Below are 15412 nucleotides of genomic sequence, written 5' to 3'. Positions count from 1 at the left end.
GGACTCAGGAGCGCGATAAACGCACGGCAAAGGTCAAGGATTGTGTCCAACACAGCTGCAGAAAGTACAGAGATACAACTTCCCTGTGGATGCTATGAATAATATATGGTGCAGTATCTCCGAACTCGTTCGGAGGTAAACAATACAAAAAAATTCATACACACCCCTCACAGGACAATCATGAATCTGATCAAAATCTGATAAAGTTCTACTCCTGCCGCATGGAGTAGTTTTCAGCGTTCTAAGCTCGCTGTAGTCCCAGCGATTTCACCGGTGACCGGGTACCCACTGGGCAGGAAATTCAATTCGCGACGTGAGAGCAAAAGAACACGACAGTGCTTGCGTCGTGGCATACTGCATGCGCAGGAATGCCTTGCGAGCGCTGGCGGATGGCTTCGTGAGAGGTTTGCGGTGATTAAGAGAGGTACTTACCTATAAGTAAATAGGAGAGTCCCTGTTACTTATTTCGGTTCCCCAAAGTTGCGTAACTTTCAAGTCCGAGTAGATAAGTATGCAATTTCAGGGACCCGAAAAAGTTCGGACGAGTAACAGGCTGTAACAGGGGACGGTAGACGTAACTATGTAGGACCCAATGGATCTTGGTTGCGATGTGCAGCAGACAAGTTGTGGAGCGACTCGGAGTTCCCGTGTCTTGGCTTGGAGTACGAGAGGGTACGGGACCAACCCCTCGGCCTGGATTCCACTTTTGATGCTCGGAGATCCGTAATTTGTGTAGCGTTAGAGGATTATATATTGTAGCGGATTCTGAGTTCTCGGTGCACATACTTACTATAGGGTGAGGCCCCGAGCGCCTAGCTTGAACCTTCATCAGTACTTCTTGAACTCGTGTAGTACTTAGCTCATTGCAATTACTTGATAGGTTCCCTGAAATACATGTGCCGACCTGACAAGGTAAAGATGCATAACAAAATTCATTTCATTTCAAACACCGTTTGCAAGCCAGCAGATGCCTGGCAAACACGCACCAGGTCAAAAATAGTGTTCTATCAAGTTGCGTATGCGATTCGTAGCACCCTCCCAGTATTACGATGAATTGTAGACTTGTCGGGTGCGCGTGACCAGTGAGAGTATGTAAAAGACATGTACAACTAAGTAAGACGCTGCCGACCCCTTTATTACTACGGTTTTTGCCGAAGCATATAATAGCACCGCTAGTCGTAGTCGGTATGTAATTTCATGCTCTTTGTCTCATAACCATTGGTCTGACATTTGTTTTGACAACCTTGATCGTTCAACGCCTTTCGACCTCTCGATATTCACTAGCTTCGTCGTCAGGCAACGAGACTGCATTTTGTTTCACATAAGTACGCCCAGTTCGTCTCTTCAAGTTCTTCCCAGTGTTATATCAGTGCTGCAGGCATAATCATACCCACTGATAATTATCAATTCTACGCACAACATGCCCAACTCGATTTTTGGCACTCCTTCTCATCTTTTAGCTGAGTTGGCATCTGGTTCAACGCCGACTGGCAATGGCCCAGTCCATATGCCAACCTCTGTTCACCAACCGCCACCTAGTTTTCCAGTCCAATTCGGTACCATCGGAAAACCGCCCAATTTACTCAGTCGTATTTCTGCGCCTGATCCGATGGGCCAAATATCCTTTCGTTCTCCCTCACCAGGGATGTCACCTCTTCCACCCCCAGTGACCACTGGTGCCCCAGTTCAAAACTCGCGAAAGCTGGCAGAGCGGATTCAGATGGGTCCTTCCCAACTCAACTCATCAGCACAATCCCCAGGTCTTCATCCAGTACGTGAACCACGGATAAATCATAACTGTCACATTGCTGCAAACTCTCCCGTTTCGTCGGACAATTTAATTCCTCCAATCGCAGTGATTATCCCGGTCGCTTCCGAGTCAAACAAGTCTTTATCTGAGCAAATGCAAGCCCGAGCAAATGGAATACCTATCGCCAACAAAGTCAGAAAGGCACTAACGCCCGAACTTGTCTATCCCGCCCCATCACCTACAACTCCGACCATTCGTCAATCCAATCATAACATTTCATTGTCCAATCCATCTGGGTCACCCAAACCAAATTTCTCTGTGGGGCTCTTTCCCCAATTTCCACCAACCCAGAGTCTATTCTCGTCGACGCTATTAGCATCTCATTCTCCGAACTTTCCGCCAGCTGGGCTCAGTTCAAGCCAAGTTCTTGACGTTGCCCCACCTGAAGGATCTCAGCAGCAAGTCGTGCAAGAATCCCTGTCCGACCTTTATAACCGGCTTCACGCACAGAGCAGTGCTTTGGCATCCCTCGCCCCTCCTACATTGCCTTCTAGAACTCCATCCCCATTTGCAACCCCTTTGAATATATCCCAGTTAGCTGCTGGCCTTCACAGTGAAATGAATACAGAGGAGCCTGGCACCATTGTTCTTCGACACCCATATCCTCAGAGCGGTTCCACTTCAAACGGTACCTTGGATCAAGAATTGTTACCGTCTGGTGATAGTAACGCACTCGCTTTGACGAGTTCTCAAGCTTCGAATCTGCCAACCTCGCGGAGCACACACCTTGTATCATTGGTAGAAGCCGCGAAGCAGTTTCAAGCCGCCGCCGGCGCTGCCGTCAAACTGCAGCTTGATGCGGACCGTGCATTTCAGGCAGAGCGCATGGAATTCGACGAACGACGAAAAGTGTTCGAGGAACGCATGCTCGCGAGGGAGGCTGAACATCAGGCTCAGATGCAAGTGGCGCAGAAGCAGTTGGAGGAGTTGCGCGCCAGGGAGGAAAAACTTGTGGCGCTGGAGGAGGAGTCACGACTCAGAGATGAGACGAGGCGCGCCCAAGATGCTCAGCGCCGTGCTCGAGACTACCAGCGCAAGCTCGAGGACGAGTCAAGACGCACGGCCATCCAGGAAGAAATTACTGAGACGATGAAGCTTCTCGAACAAGCAAAGGCAGAGATGAAACACTGGCAGAAGGAAAGAGAGCGTGCCGAGAGAGACAAGACTCCGGCTCAAAACAACGCACCACCGCTGCAGTTTTCTGTTGGTGCTTGGCCTTGTGTTGAGAAGGAGGATGGTATGACCGAAGAAGAGATCGAGATGGTTGCCAACTATAAGAGGACTTCTGAGTACCTGAAATCGGCAAACGATTGGGTTGATCGATCTCTCTCGGCTCTTCAGCGTATGAAAGAGACGCGTTTGCAGGCGGCCGCAGCAGAGCATCGGCGAATTGCAGAAGAAGCAGAGAGGCAGATAGTCCAGGCTGAAGAAGCTGCGAAACGCGCTGGTGAAGAACAAGAACAACAACGCAGAGAGCAGGCGCTCGATACTCGGCAGGGCCAACAGCCACCCGTTGCGGTTGGTGGAGAGCATCTTTCGCATGCAGCCCTCCTCGCTCAGCAGTCAGCACACGCAGAGGCACAGCTGCAGAACACCCAGATCGATACGCAGGCTGAATATAATAGGCTTCGTGCTGAAGTGCTCGCGAAGAAACAGCAAACCACTTCGGAAAACGCCACTCGCATCCACGCTGAGCGTGCCGGACACCCCGCGATCTCTACGACTGATGGTGACGGCCCGGATGATATGCTCGTGGAGATGGAAGTGGATGAATTAGCGTCGCCGGTCGAACATACTGTGCCATTGCTGGGTCAAGGTGCTTCGCACACGAAATCCACCTCACGGACAAAGAAGACAGCTCGTCCTCAGGGAACTTCTGGCAACGTTATGTTTGGTACGCCGTCAACCACTACATCTCGACTCTCGGACGGTCCCCTTTCATCGTTAATGTCGACGCCCGTGACATCATCAGCTGTCCCGACCTCCTATAAGACACCTTCGTTTGTGTCGGCTTCCACTGAGGTCGGGAGACAGGTCATCACAGACGCGCCTTTGTATCCCACTCAGTTGGCTTCTGAGTTGCATATGTCCCCCTCTCCCTCGTCAAATGTACGACTTCCGACTTTCAAACAGATCCCGTTCCCCACTACTCCCAAGTCACGCACTATCATCCGTAGTGAAGGCAATGACTGGGCTGAATGGCCTATTGGTCCTGAGGCGGATCTCTCACCGGCTCAGCGAGACGCGAATTTGCGACACATCAAGAAGAATAGACACCGCGTCGAGGAGAATGCTACTGGAGATCGGAGCGTGAAGCAACCTGATGAATCGCTTCCTGCCAAGGCGATCAAGACGGAGGAAATGGTGGTTGGGGAGTTGCATGATCAAGAACAGACGAGCAACGTCCCTCAGGGAGGAGTGTTCGCGCAAACCACAGATACCATGGTTCCCATTCAAAACGACAGTCCGCCGCCCACTCAGGCCATTTCAAACACGAATGATTCTCAACCGAACGATATCCCTCAGACTTTTGCTGAACTCATCACCAGTCAACTGCCAAATACATCTGCGCGCGCCGGTACTCAAGTTGATTCAGTAGGTGGATCCGGGCCCGTGCCCATGCCCGTGCCTAGGGTCACAAAAACACGCAGCCCAGATCCCTGGGTCATGGATGCATCTGTAGACCGTCAGGAATGGACTGCAGATCCCGCATCCCCTCGTTCTGGGCCTTTGGAATTCGCCCATGGTTATGATCCTGAACAGCACTCTCGACAGAATTCTCAGATTAGTAGACGAACTAGATCCCCAGAACCTCCAGTTTCCGCCCGCAGTAATGGTACCAACGGCGGGTCTCGTGTTGATCATGGACAGCGTCAGCAAAGCGGCCCTCGTTACCCGGACCATTATTCTCCCCCTCCTGCATCTGCGACCTCTTCTCATTCACGACACCTCGAGCAAAATGTTGTTGTCGCAGATTTTCACTCCGGTCTTCCTCCTCCGCGTCCACTGTCGCCGATGAATGGTGACAGGAAAAGGCCAGCAGAGCGCAATAACGAAGATGACAATCGTTATCGCCGTCGACCAAGAAGCGATCTCTATGAATCAGAGCGAGACAGAGGTTATCGGAATCCTCGCGAAGTGGTACCGACCCGTCGCTCCCCTACTCCCGAGTGGCACAGGGGTCGTTCTACATCACCATCAGAGTTCCGCGGCTCAACGTATATTCGACTACGGTCACCCTCGCCATCCCGCCAAGTTAGGTCGCAAAGAGATACACTTGATAGGCGAGGCGGGCAGAATGAAAGCAGTTACACACCGGATTACACCAACACCGTGGATCCTATCCGGCGTCCCTCAGATGCGAAATACAGTATGGAAGAGCGTCCCTGTGATGTCCGTGACGGCCAACCCTCACTTCTAGGGCGGCTTTCGGTAGGTCCTCTACGTGGGGCCCAAATTAAGGAGCTAACCATTTTCTAGAGTCCGGGACATCGTGGAAACCCGGTTCGCGGCAAGGGTCGTGTCAGAGGTGACGCTGGGAGAGGGAGAGGTGGTGGTGGTGGCCGAGGTCGAACACAACCGCCCTACCCATATAGGACCTTGGAGGAACGCCTCGAGTGACGAACTGGTTTTGCGAAGGTTTGATGTTTTTTGTCCTTTCATATGATGCAGCATGTCCTCTATGCTATATGCGTTTAACTTTGTCTTCATGTTTGTCTTCGATCGCTTAACCTGCAAAGTGCAATTTGCAATTGATCCTGTGTGATTTACGTAAGCTCATTATGAGGATAGCTGGATGGACGCAGTCTGCAACTTGATCAATACTTGTCATTCTCCAACAACCTCTTGAGCGTGAGACACGCTAAAGCCGACGTACCATGAGCTGGACAGGGTCTGTTTCCAACTTTGAGGTGGCTCGCTGAAGTAAACTGATATCCACTAGGTTTAAGAAGTCGCTGAATAGAGCGGGTACAACGGTAGGAACACATCTTCGATCCTACACAAAGCATATCCATGACTCGTCTCAACCACTCAGGTACTGCAAAAGACCGGACAGATCGAACGAACTGTAGACCGTGAATTTGCAGACGAAGAGTCCAAGTACAGAGCGTACGTGCATGCGTAGTTTATTTCATCCTTGTCGTTTGACTTTGCCCAGCTTTGAGAAGGAGTGTCAAGCATTGCAGAGGGACAGCAAGCAATATCAGGATGCCATGCGCTGTGAGTCGTATGCTTTCATTGTGACATTTAAGATGCTGAAATAGTACTGCAGCTATGACAGGCACACAGGCGCGATTGGCTGAGACCATCGAGACCTTCTACGGCGCTGCTGATCGTACATCGGATGGAGCTATGGCGAGTCACGCCTTCAAGAGCGCAGTGGAAGAGCTTGATTCAGGCATTCAGAGGGAACTCGTACGCGATTCTTGCTTCTGTTCGTATTGTTGATTTATCATCTCCTGCAGGATGCTCCTTACCGTACTACCATCATGGAGCCTCTCGGGAAGATGAATGCTTACTTCCCCATCGTGAACGAACATATTTCGAAACGTAACAAGAAGGTAATACTATTGATAAAGGGCTCCGAGCGATCCCACTCAACGGTTTTTCAGCTCCTGGATTACGACGCCGCACGTAGCAAACTACGAAAGACGATCGAGAAACCAAGTGAAGACCCTACAAAGCTTCCAAAAGCACAACAAGAACATGACGATGCCAAAGAGGTTTTCGAGCTCATGAATGACCAACTCATCTCTGAGCTCCCGCAACTCTTGGACCTGCGCATACCATATTTCGATCCCAGTTTCGAGGCTATGATTCGCATGCAATGCAAGTTTGCAGAGGAGGGATACGAGAAGATGAGCGCTGTACAGAGGTGAGTTTTGGGGTTTGAGAATGATGGGTTGGTCTGGCTTATGATGTGATCAGGTATTTTGCGGACAATGTAAGAGATGATTATGCTGCAGGTCAGCTGGATGCGCAGGTACGTCAACTGTCACGTGTACGTCTCGTTTATATTCTCACTGGTCGAGGTTAGGTCGAGGCGGTCTTGCAAGAAATGAGAGAACTATCCATCTGTGGGGCCAATTGACCTTGTTGCTTCATTTCATTATACACATCTGTTCAGGCAGATTCTTTCTTTCGGACAATCATATTAATGCGTGTAAATCAACCTCGTAATCCATGGATTCCATGACCGTGCATTAAAAAGATGAGCTGTACTGAGATCTGGTCTGATGTCAAAGCATAGCAGAATGCATATGATAATGACTTCATATCGTAAACCCGTAACAGGATGTGTACAACTTTGCTTCGAAAGTTCAAAGGGTCACCTGCCCGAAACTTTCAGGGCAGATTGCCCAGAAAAAGAACAAGTCATGGGAGGCCTCACGACTGCCAATTTCAATCTCCGATCATGCTTTGGGTACCGTTGCGATGAGATAAATTGTGAGTATTCTTGGTGCGAGCTCATAGTATCCGAAAATTTTGAAACGACTGTTGAAACAGGGTGAGGCATGTGCATGATGCATGAATCATGCACGATGCACGAACTTCGGAAGTTCGTCGGACCCAGCCTAATTATGTAGGTTTAAGTACTCGGGCAAGGACTAATATCTTGAGCTTAAGCTTGAACCTTCTATTTGTTATAAAGAACTCCAACGAGCCATTGTCAAATATCCCTCGAAGTCATCATGCGATCAGTGCCGATAATGACCGGAAGTCAAAGCAGGGTATGAATTGTCTAGTGGATGCCACAGCCATTCACCTGCGTTTGAATGGGCCATTGTGTGTCAGATGTGGCTCGACCGGAAAAGGCACTTTGTGGTCCACCCAAAGCGCACACCACCATACTCACAATCTTCGACCACAGCGGCCTGGCATGTCATGTTATCCACACTTCGAAGCTCGCGAAACAACATCCACCAGGGTTTGAATATAAATCTAGGCCACGGATGAGCTCAAACTTCATACTCACCCGTCCCTCATCTGTCTGTCTTCTGTCTTCTCGGTGAGTAAACTAACAGAGAAATCCAGCGAATCGCAACTTATCCTATTCCATAGCCGTCTTTTAATATGCCTACCCCAATCACATACTACAACGTCGAGCTCGTCCAGTTTTGGCGAGGCCGAAACGAGCGCGGACTGGCCAATCCCCTCCATTGGGCAATCCATGTCCCAACCGGTCATGGAATCGGGAACACATACCACCTCTTGGGAGACTCCGAAACGTACACCGTAGAGTACAGGCGCCAGCGGCCACACGTCGAACCCAGTGCCTGGCGCGGAAGCTTCAAAGTTGGAAGAGTAGCTGCGCACCGGCTCGGCGAGTTCGAAAGGGATATCTCAAGGGTTCATATCATATGGGACGACCCCGCATGGAACTCCCAGAATTGGGTGTGGGACGTTCTCCGTCATCTCCGACACAGAGGTTTTGACATCAGCTGGGAGCTTTACCTTGGGATGCTTCAAACGCAGATGTGCTGCCTTGTGGAGGCCTGGGAATACGGCCACATTAATCTTTAGATGTGGTGGAGATCGAGGGGTTTGTGAGTAGTGGATAGAAAAATTCAATAATACTGCTCATAGCGGGAGCGCTCACTACAGAGTCTAGACATTTTTCAGTATTCTGCATTTGTATCATTATCAGCATCATAGACGTCTTGTGTAATTGCCATCAACCTCTCGTCGTTTTGATAGAATAACGAGCCTACCTCGTCAATCAAGTTCTGTTGCTCTGACACGTAGAAACGCAGCGTGACATTATTGTCATAATCCTCTATAATAGTTGCATTTATTCGACGGGTATTGGGCACTGTCAGCCAGACGCGATCGTGGTCCAGGGAGTAACGGCTGCACTATCATCTCAGCTTTGGCGCAGAGTCACCGAGTGATGGATCTGGAAAGCTGCGGCTGCACGGTAAGTTAAATCGTCGGGTACACATACTATAACAACGGGGGGAGCGTCCAGCCAACCGTGACAACCTCATGGCTTGGCAAATTCGTCTCTAATGAGACAGGTGGTCTATCTGAACGACTGTAACACCGCGGCAAAGCAGGGTAAAAATGGCGAGTAAGCCCACGCACCTCCGAGTCAGGTCTTCTACAGACTGAACCGACACCAGTGGTGACTTGTCCCCACCTCGATCGCAGAAAAATGACCATAACACAGTATTTCAAGACCGCCACGCTGCGCTTGGGAAATCGTGAACTTCGAATCTATACGGGCAGACTGACAACGACGGTGTCAGTCTTCCCCGATAGAAGTACGTATGGTCACGGGCATCGGGCTGAGCTACGGAGTGCAGTGCAGTGAAGTGTTGGGAATCGGAGTGTCGACTCCCCGCCAGGACTCGCAATCATTGTCATATGATCAATCATTAACATCAACAAAAGAGCCCGAAGCATGCAAGGCCTTGTGAAGCTTACATGAGCATGTGTACTGTGATTTAGCTTTTCAGACATACACAAGTTGTACACAAGGTCTTACATTGTGACATATATGTGAATATATGCTTCGGGCAGCATGTATTCACATATATGGTTCAGGCTCTTTTGTTGATGAACTTACTAAGAGTGTTTTTGCTAAGTATGATATGAAGGCCCTCGGCCAATTAGCTTGCGCGCACGTAAGCAAAATTTCCTTTCCTGTTTGATAAAATTCTTAGCAAAAACACTCTAATCAGTCACTAGTCACTCATGAGTCAGTGGCCCAGAACTGAAAACAAACCTCCCGCCAAAGCCAAGTCAAGACACACGAAAAACATACATACAAACCTTATACATTCCACTCCACATAATGCATACAGTAAAAACAAGGCAAACCAAGTAATAAGTATACAAACTAATTAAAAAACCTCGAAAGCGCACTAGTAAGTAAAAAACACGAAAAGAAAAAGATATATGTAATGTAAAATCGTATGCACGCAAGAAAGGAACTGACGTCGAGGACTATGTAGTAAGTATACAGCAAGTTCTAAAATCGATATATATCATGCGGGGGTTGTATATGGAGACAGTGAAAAAGAGAGAGATGGAACATAAATAACGACGAGGACCACTTCGACTTCGACTCCGACTCCGGCCCCTAAAAGCAAAGAAAAATACAAAAATGACACCTCATACGTACGGCCCAAAACTAGTGACAGCCAAACACCCCAACCAAACCATCTCAACAGCAGCTCTCCCAACAGGCGTCAGATGCTGCCTCACGTCCGAAACTTCATGCCCGAGGTAAATAGCTCTCGGATTATCAGCAGCAGGTAACGGGACCTCTTCTTTCAAACAAAGCCCAAGTTCCGTCAGTCCATCGGGTAGAAAACGGAATCCGTGTTCTCGGTTGTCGCACACGCATATCACCGTTTGCTTTGGCTGGACGTCTTCTTCCTCGATTTGGGATTCGGATTCGGATTCGGATTGGGTATCGATGATGGGGAGGTTATTGGCTTCCCATGCAGGTGCTGTTATTGCTAATCCATCGCTAGGCACTCGGATCCCTGTTCCTCGAAGATTGTCATACGCAACCAAGCGAGCGTTCACCCTGAAATTGCTTAGGTAGACGCTTTTCTGGTTGGTTTCGGCGGTGGCTTCGGGTGGGGGGGACGCTTGCTTCGGTTTTTTCTTGGCTGAATGATCTGGCCTCCCCTTGTCTTCGAATGGGACATACCACACCAGGAGGTACTGGCGGGCTTCGGGTATCGTAGGGAGGGTGGTAGCCGCGTCGCCGCTACTTGCGGGTGGGTTCATAGATGGATCGGTCTCGCCTGCCCAGAGAGGAAGGAGCATGTAAAGAGAATCTTCAGGGACGTAATTGAATATATCATGCGTCGTCGCTCTCTTCTTCGCGCTGCTCTTCGAACCGGGTTTATGTGGTTGCGTATGCAGAAGCCCCACATCGCGGAAGGAGTTGTTGAGATCAGTGAGAACGCGGACGTGTTCTTCGTTCTGATCGCGTCCGGCAGTGACTATCCAAGGGGGGCTGTAGGCGTTCTGGGGAGTTACGGCTGGGAGGGCGGTGCTGTCTGGACGGGAGGATGCCCCGCGCAGTCGTCTCAATATGCGGTTTGCGAGTGAACTGCTGCCGTCGGAAGGTTTTTGCGCTCTGCGCAGGTGCTCGATATCGTTTGGATCGAGCGTTCCAAAAGCTTCTGCGTGTGGGGTGCGAGTTGGGAGGTGTTCGTCGGAGTCTATTGAATCGCGATGGATCCGGTTGCTGGCGACGGATGTAGAGGAATCGGACTCAAGGGGTCTCTTTGATGGCAGATCTGACGCTTCCGGCGATGATGGTTCGCTCGTTGACTGGAGGAGCTTTCCTTGCGACTTTGACATAGTCGAAGGAGCGAATGTGATCTTGGATGTCGTTGCTCGTGCGGGTGCAGATATGAGATGAGCCGGATTGACGCTCCCAGCACTGCTCGTCGTCGTACTCGACTCCGTGCTCTCTGCCGGATTACTCCCCCGCTCATTCTTCTTCTCCTTTTTCTTCTCCTTTGCCTTTGCCTTGGCTTTCTTTGCCTCTTCCTTCTCTTTCTCCCGCCGCTTCTCTTTCTCAAGCAATGCCCGTCGAGACTTGTCCCCGTTTCCACCAGCTTTCCTCGATCCTTCCTCAAGTAAACCATGCGTACTAAGCTTGCTGGTTGTCCTCGTACTCGTATATTGCTCTTGCACCTTCTTCGGCGCGAGCATGATACCTCCACTCGTATGCATATGTATATTGCGTGATCCAGACTGTCCCGACGTCCCACCACGCTTAGGTTGAAAAAGCGAATAGGATCGAAATATCGAGAATGCAGTGGCACGTGAGTGTTTGTGAATGACGCTACTTGGCCCGCCTGTCTTGGGGCCCTTGAGGAACGGATCGGGTATGTGTCGGACGTTGATGCGTTGTTGGGGAGCTTTGGCAGGGTCTGCAGTGGATGCTGTGGGGAGATGTAGTTAATACGAAAAGAGAGCTGGAAGAACGTACGTTTGAACACGAGTCTATCGACTCTATAACGACCGACGTGGTCGCTTCGCCAGATCTCCTGAGCACCAGGGAACATGGTACGTTTTGCCTTTTCCATGTTGATCGGGATGGCTGTGTTGATGGACGGACGACTGTACCGCACTGATGACGTAGTAGATACAGGTTGGGCATCTGCCTTTTCCTTCGAAAAGATCCAATGGTTGGTAGTTTCGTACTGGACGATGAGGTTGAGAAAGGTATCTTCACCGCTGTTGCTGGGCAGGGTACCGGCACTGGGACGGCGTGGGCCACTCAACCAACTACTGGGTGGGCGGAATGAAGAAGGCTCGCCTGTGCTGCTTGTGCGGGCAGCGAGGAATGAGAGCTGGGCGGATGATCGGAATGAGCGGATGCTGCCCTCGCTCTTTCCGGAAAAGACATAGGAGAGGTCAATGCCAGCGAATGTATCTGGTTCTTGCTGCGGTTGCACTGTCTGTGCCTCGACAAGAGAACGAAAGTCAGCGCGAGTGAGGGGGTCACTGCGGGGTACGACTGCAGCGGGATCATCTTCACTGTGGGAAAAATTGAGATCGTCATCGAGGCTGCGAGATGGACGACGTATTGTGTGGATGCTGTCTTCGCGGCTGCGATTACTGACTGCATCTGAAGTGGCACCTGGGATTGCCATTGGAAGGCTGCCACGACGAGGCTCAAAGAATGAACGGTGGAAAACAGGACTGTTTTCGTCGATATTGTCGAGGTCACGGGCAAAAGTGACTGGTGACGAACCACCGTCATAAGAAGCGATCTCTACCTCCTCATCACTGCTTAGTTCTGAGCGGAAACTAGCACGTGAGCTGAACGAGAGGAGGTAATTGACGCGGTAGAGTATCGGACTGCGGTATGACCGAATGTGTGCTGACTCACGTTGTCTGGTATGAGACGATTGCGATGACGAACGCTACGCCTCGGGAATGAGATCGGGTGATGAGGGAACTTCGCTGCTTTCTTCATCTGTATGCTCTGTTCCACGTGATCTGATTGAGGTGGAAGTACGTGAAGATGAGGGAAAGGGGTTTGAAGCTGGGCGTCCCAGGACCCTGCGAAGGATGACTGCTGAAAGTAGAAAACGTATTTTGAAGATACAGAAGGACGAGGGAGTACGGTCAGCACCAGTTCTTGTTAACGGGAGTAAGTGGGCTGATTGGTAGTGCTTCGTCATCTGAATCGTAGGAAGATGAAGAAGCTGAAGTTCTTGGTTCACCAAAACTGAAAGTAGCGAGATTAGAATACAAGTTATCGGCTGATGATGATGACGTTGAGTTTGATGACATTGTAGAAGGTCGAGAAGAAAGGCAGCGAGGAGGTGCGCTAAGTGAAGTCACCATAACAGAAGGTCTGTTAAACATGGTTAGCTTAATACTAAATATAATAAATTAACTCACAGATCAACTTGATCACTCAGAATACGAGGATCAACTATATGCAATCCCAAAGACATATGTACTGTAACTTAACCTGGGGTATAATCAAAAAAAAACACCAAAGAAAAGAAAAGAAACTAAAAGGGTAGACACGCTTCACACTCCTCGTAGTATATCTACCCACGTGGCTCCCACGCGTTATACCGAGGCACGCGCCGATAAATATTCTCACGCTCATCTTCTTTTCTTCTCCGAGGCATTGACTGGTTTCTTACTCTCGTCCAAGACATGTCCTGACTCCTGCTGGGTCAAAACTCTATCAAATACATCATCCCCCTCAACCCCCACATTAGAGGAGATCCAATCAAATTATATACAATGATAAATACTTTCGTTATAAGTATCCTTTCTTCGGAACACCGTTAACTTGACGTGGCACTCTAGGGCACTTCTATGGCACTATATACTAACCCGTTCCTGCCATTTCTTCCTCACTCTATGTCTGACCCTGCTCTCTCCCTTCCGTCCCTGATTTTCATCTCCTCGGTGCTTCTCTATAACCGGAACATCCCGCTCCCGTTTTCTTTCACCTCTTGGCACTCCGTAACAAACTTTTTAACTCCTGTCATGTTCAATACCCCTCCGTGACCAACTACCCTCAGGATCAATTTCCCATTAGTCCAGTTGGCCGAAAATGCTGGTATTGAGCCCTCGTCTGGTCATCCCTGACCTCTACAATAACCAATATAAAAGCCTGTCGCTGTAAATCTGAGCATCGGCAGTATGCCCTGCATAGGCTCGCCTTCCAGTCTAACATACCCTTTGACATTGAGCGCCATCTTGCCTGATAGACTTTGTGCGTTGTAGAGAAGCTCCATTACAAAGAACCTGTCACTGTAAATCCGGCCGCCTGCCTTACCCCTTGGGCCCGAAACTCGGCGCAGGCGCTCTCCTTGCAGTGATAGTCTCCACTTGCTGATCTAATCACTGACTGACATATGTCAGGCATCATAAAGAGCGGCGACATACCTTGAACGACCCGCGGATATATTTTACTGATAGCACCGCCGGCAACCCTTGGGGACCTTTATTCAATATTGCAGGCACATCCTTCGCGGGAAGCCTTCAGTGAGTACCTGACCCAACCCACATCTACGACAGCTGACACACCGACTCCGCGCACCGAAGTAAGGTATGACGTTCTTCCCGCGAAACGCTACACTGATAATGATCGGTTTCTAAGGACACTACTGTGGATCCAAATAATCTCTGGGCAGGGTTATCTCATCCTCACCTGTCCGTCGTGTGAACGTCTTTCCACTACATTTGGTGCGATGGTCCGGAGTGGCGAGGAATCGACTCGATAGCCCTAGATCGAGTGGTAACCGAGACTTGTGGAGCTGGTCGTAAGTACCCGTTGAATGATGTCATCAAAAAATGCCGATACATGTTGACAGCGGGCGCCTGCTTGAATTTTATAGAGTCTCGAACAACGCCATTAGTTGCATTACTCTAGCAGCAGATATTCGACGCGCGAGAGGAAAAAGATATGCGAGTCTCGCTCAAGCTGTTAAATAAAAAATTCACTCTGGATGATATGATCTAGCATACTTCCAGCGTGCCTCAGCTTCCATCGGACGCCGTTCGAGGTTAGTGACTTTATCAAACCCCGCAGGTTGCGACGGGTGGCCGCATGATGTCATCACCACCCTCGTTCGTATGCTAAGAGCCAAATATACGACGGCGATTCGCTAAAGCATATCGTACACCTCAAAAAAACGGAAGGACGGAGATCATGAATCGATGGGCTCCTGACGATCAATTTTATGATCGTCGCATTCGAGAGCTGTACGTTTTCTTCTCTTTTGTTGTTTGTACTGTTATGATGCTATTGACTTCCACGGAGCACGCTTAAACTCCCCCAATTCTAGCTCGAAATGTTCCACTGGAAACCACCGTACGACATTATTTTCGGATCAGCCGTTTCAGTAGATAAAGAGGTAAGTATGACATCAAATTGATCCCGCGAAACGGTGCGCTGATCGGTTTCTAAGGTCACTAGGGCAGGATCTCGTCCTTGCGCCACTGCTGCTATCACTCTGTAGTGGCCACACAGCGTCTTCAGTTTTCGTCTACTGGAATTTCTTCGTGCGAACGTCTTTTCACTTGGTAGGTGCGATTCTTCCGCAGCGGCGAAAATCGATTGTTAACCGAAACATACCAAGGCTCCTTATG

The 15412-nt window shown here is 49.7% G+C and overlaps 4 protein-coding genes across 4 annotated transcripts; 3 read left to right on the top strand and 1 right to left on the bottom strand.

The window, feature by feature from the left end:
* The first annotated feature begins 1183 nt into the window (after positions 1-1183).
* Positions 1184-5556, top strand: EDB91DRAFT_1105226 (uncharacterized protein). The gene is made up of 3 exons (XM_041317415.1): positions 1184-1325; positions 1379-5242; positions 5291-5556. The coding sequence occupies exons 2-3, from the start codon at positions 1421-1423 to the stop codon at positions 5429-5431; spliced, it is 3963 nt and encodes a 1320-aa protein (XP_041182099.1). The 5' UTR covers positions 1184-1325; positions 1379-1420; the 3' UTR covers positions 5432-5556.
* A 45-nt stretch (positions 5557-5601) lies between these two features.
* On the top strand, positions 5602-7031 carry EDB91DRAFT_1105221 (uncharacterized protein). The gene is made up of 9 exons (XM_041317414.1): positions 5602-5702; positions 5754-5787; positions 5847-5920; positions 5970-6031; positions 6084-6226; positions 6277-6372; positions 6424-6686; positions 6740-6794; positions 6849-7031. The coding sequence occupies exons 1-9, from the start codon at positions 5689-5691 to the stop codon at positions 6900-6902; spliced, it is 795 nt and encodes a 264-aa protein (XP_041182098.1). The 5' UTR covers positions 5602-5688; the 3' UTR covers positions 6903-7031.
* Positions 7032-7885: 854 nt separating this feature from the next.
* Positions 7886-8335, top strand: EDB91DRAFT_1045626 (uncharacterized protein; the record flags this gene model as incomplete). Its single annotated transcript, XM_041313203.1, has 1 exon — positions 7886-8335. The coding sequence occupies one exon, from the start codon at positions 7886-7888 to the stop codon at positions 8333-8335; it is 450 nt and encodes a 149-aa protein (XP_041182097.1).
* A 1250-nt stretch (positions 8336-9585) lies between these two features.
* EDB91DRAFT_1105212 (uncharacterized protein) lies at positions 9586-13322 on the bottom strand. Its single transcript, XM_041317413.1, has 5 exons — positions 13199-13322; positions 12927-13151; positions 12719-12853; positions 11775-12685; positions 9586-11727 (listed from the first exon to the last, which is right to left on the bottom strand). Exons 1-5 carry the CDS (start codon positions 13252-13254, stop codon positions 9929-9931), a joined length of 3126 nt encoding a protein of 1041 aa, XP_041182096.1. The 5' UTR covers positions 13255-13322; the 3' UTR covers positions 9586-9928.
* Between the last annotated feature and the right edge of the window lie 2090 nt (positions 13323-15412).

This window comes from Suillus paluster (assembly GCF_016628075.1).
Source record: "Suillus paluster strain FC165 chromosome Unknown EDB91scaffold_5, whole genome shotgun sequence".
Classification (NCBI taxonomy): Eukaryota; Fungi; Basidiomycota; class Agaricomycetes; order Boletales; family Suillaceae; genus Suillus; species Suillus paluster.
This window is presented reverse-complemented; position numbering and strand designations above follow the sequence as displayed.

What these genes read in the sequence shown, in the direction of transcription:
- EDB91DRAFT_1105226 (XM_041317415.1), top strand. Translation starts at nt 1,421, where the DNA reads ATGCCCAACTCGATTTTTGGCACTCCTTCTCATCTTTTAGCTGAGTTG. An exon ending in CACTTCTAGGGCGGCTTTCG is followed by an intron (nt 5,243 to 5,290) that starts GTAGGTCCTCTA and finishes ACCATTTTCTAG; the next exon opens with AGTCCGGGACATCGTGGAAA.
- EDB91DRAFT_1105221 (XM_041317414.1), top strand. An exon ending in GAAGAGTCCAAGTACAGAGC is followed by an intron (nt 5,921 to 5,969) that starts GTACGTGCATGC and finishes GACTTTGCCCAG; the next exon opens with CTTTGAGAAGGAGTGTCAAG. An exon ending in CAGGCATTCAGAGGGAACTC is followed by an intron (nt 6,227 to 6,276) that starts GTACGCGATTCT and finishes CATCTCCTGCAG; the next exon opens with GATGCTCCTTACCGTACTAC.
- EDB91DRAFT_1105212 (XM_041317413.1), bottom strand. Translation starts at nt 13,254, where the DNA reads ATGTCTTTGGGATTGCATATAGTTGATCCTCGTATTCTGAGTGATCAA. An exon ending in CTGAGTGATCAAGTTGATCT is followed by an intron (nt 13,152 to 13,198) that starts GTGAGTTAATTT and finishes CATGTTTAACAG; the next exon opens with ACCTTCTGTTATGGTGACTT. An exon ending in CCCGATCTCATTCCCGAGGC is followed by an intron (nt 12,686 to 12,718) that starts GTAGCGTTCGTC and finishes GTCTCATACCAG; the next exon opens with ACAACGTGAGTCAGCACACA.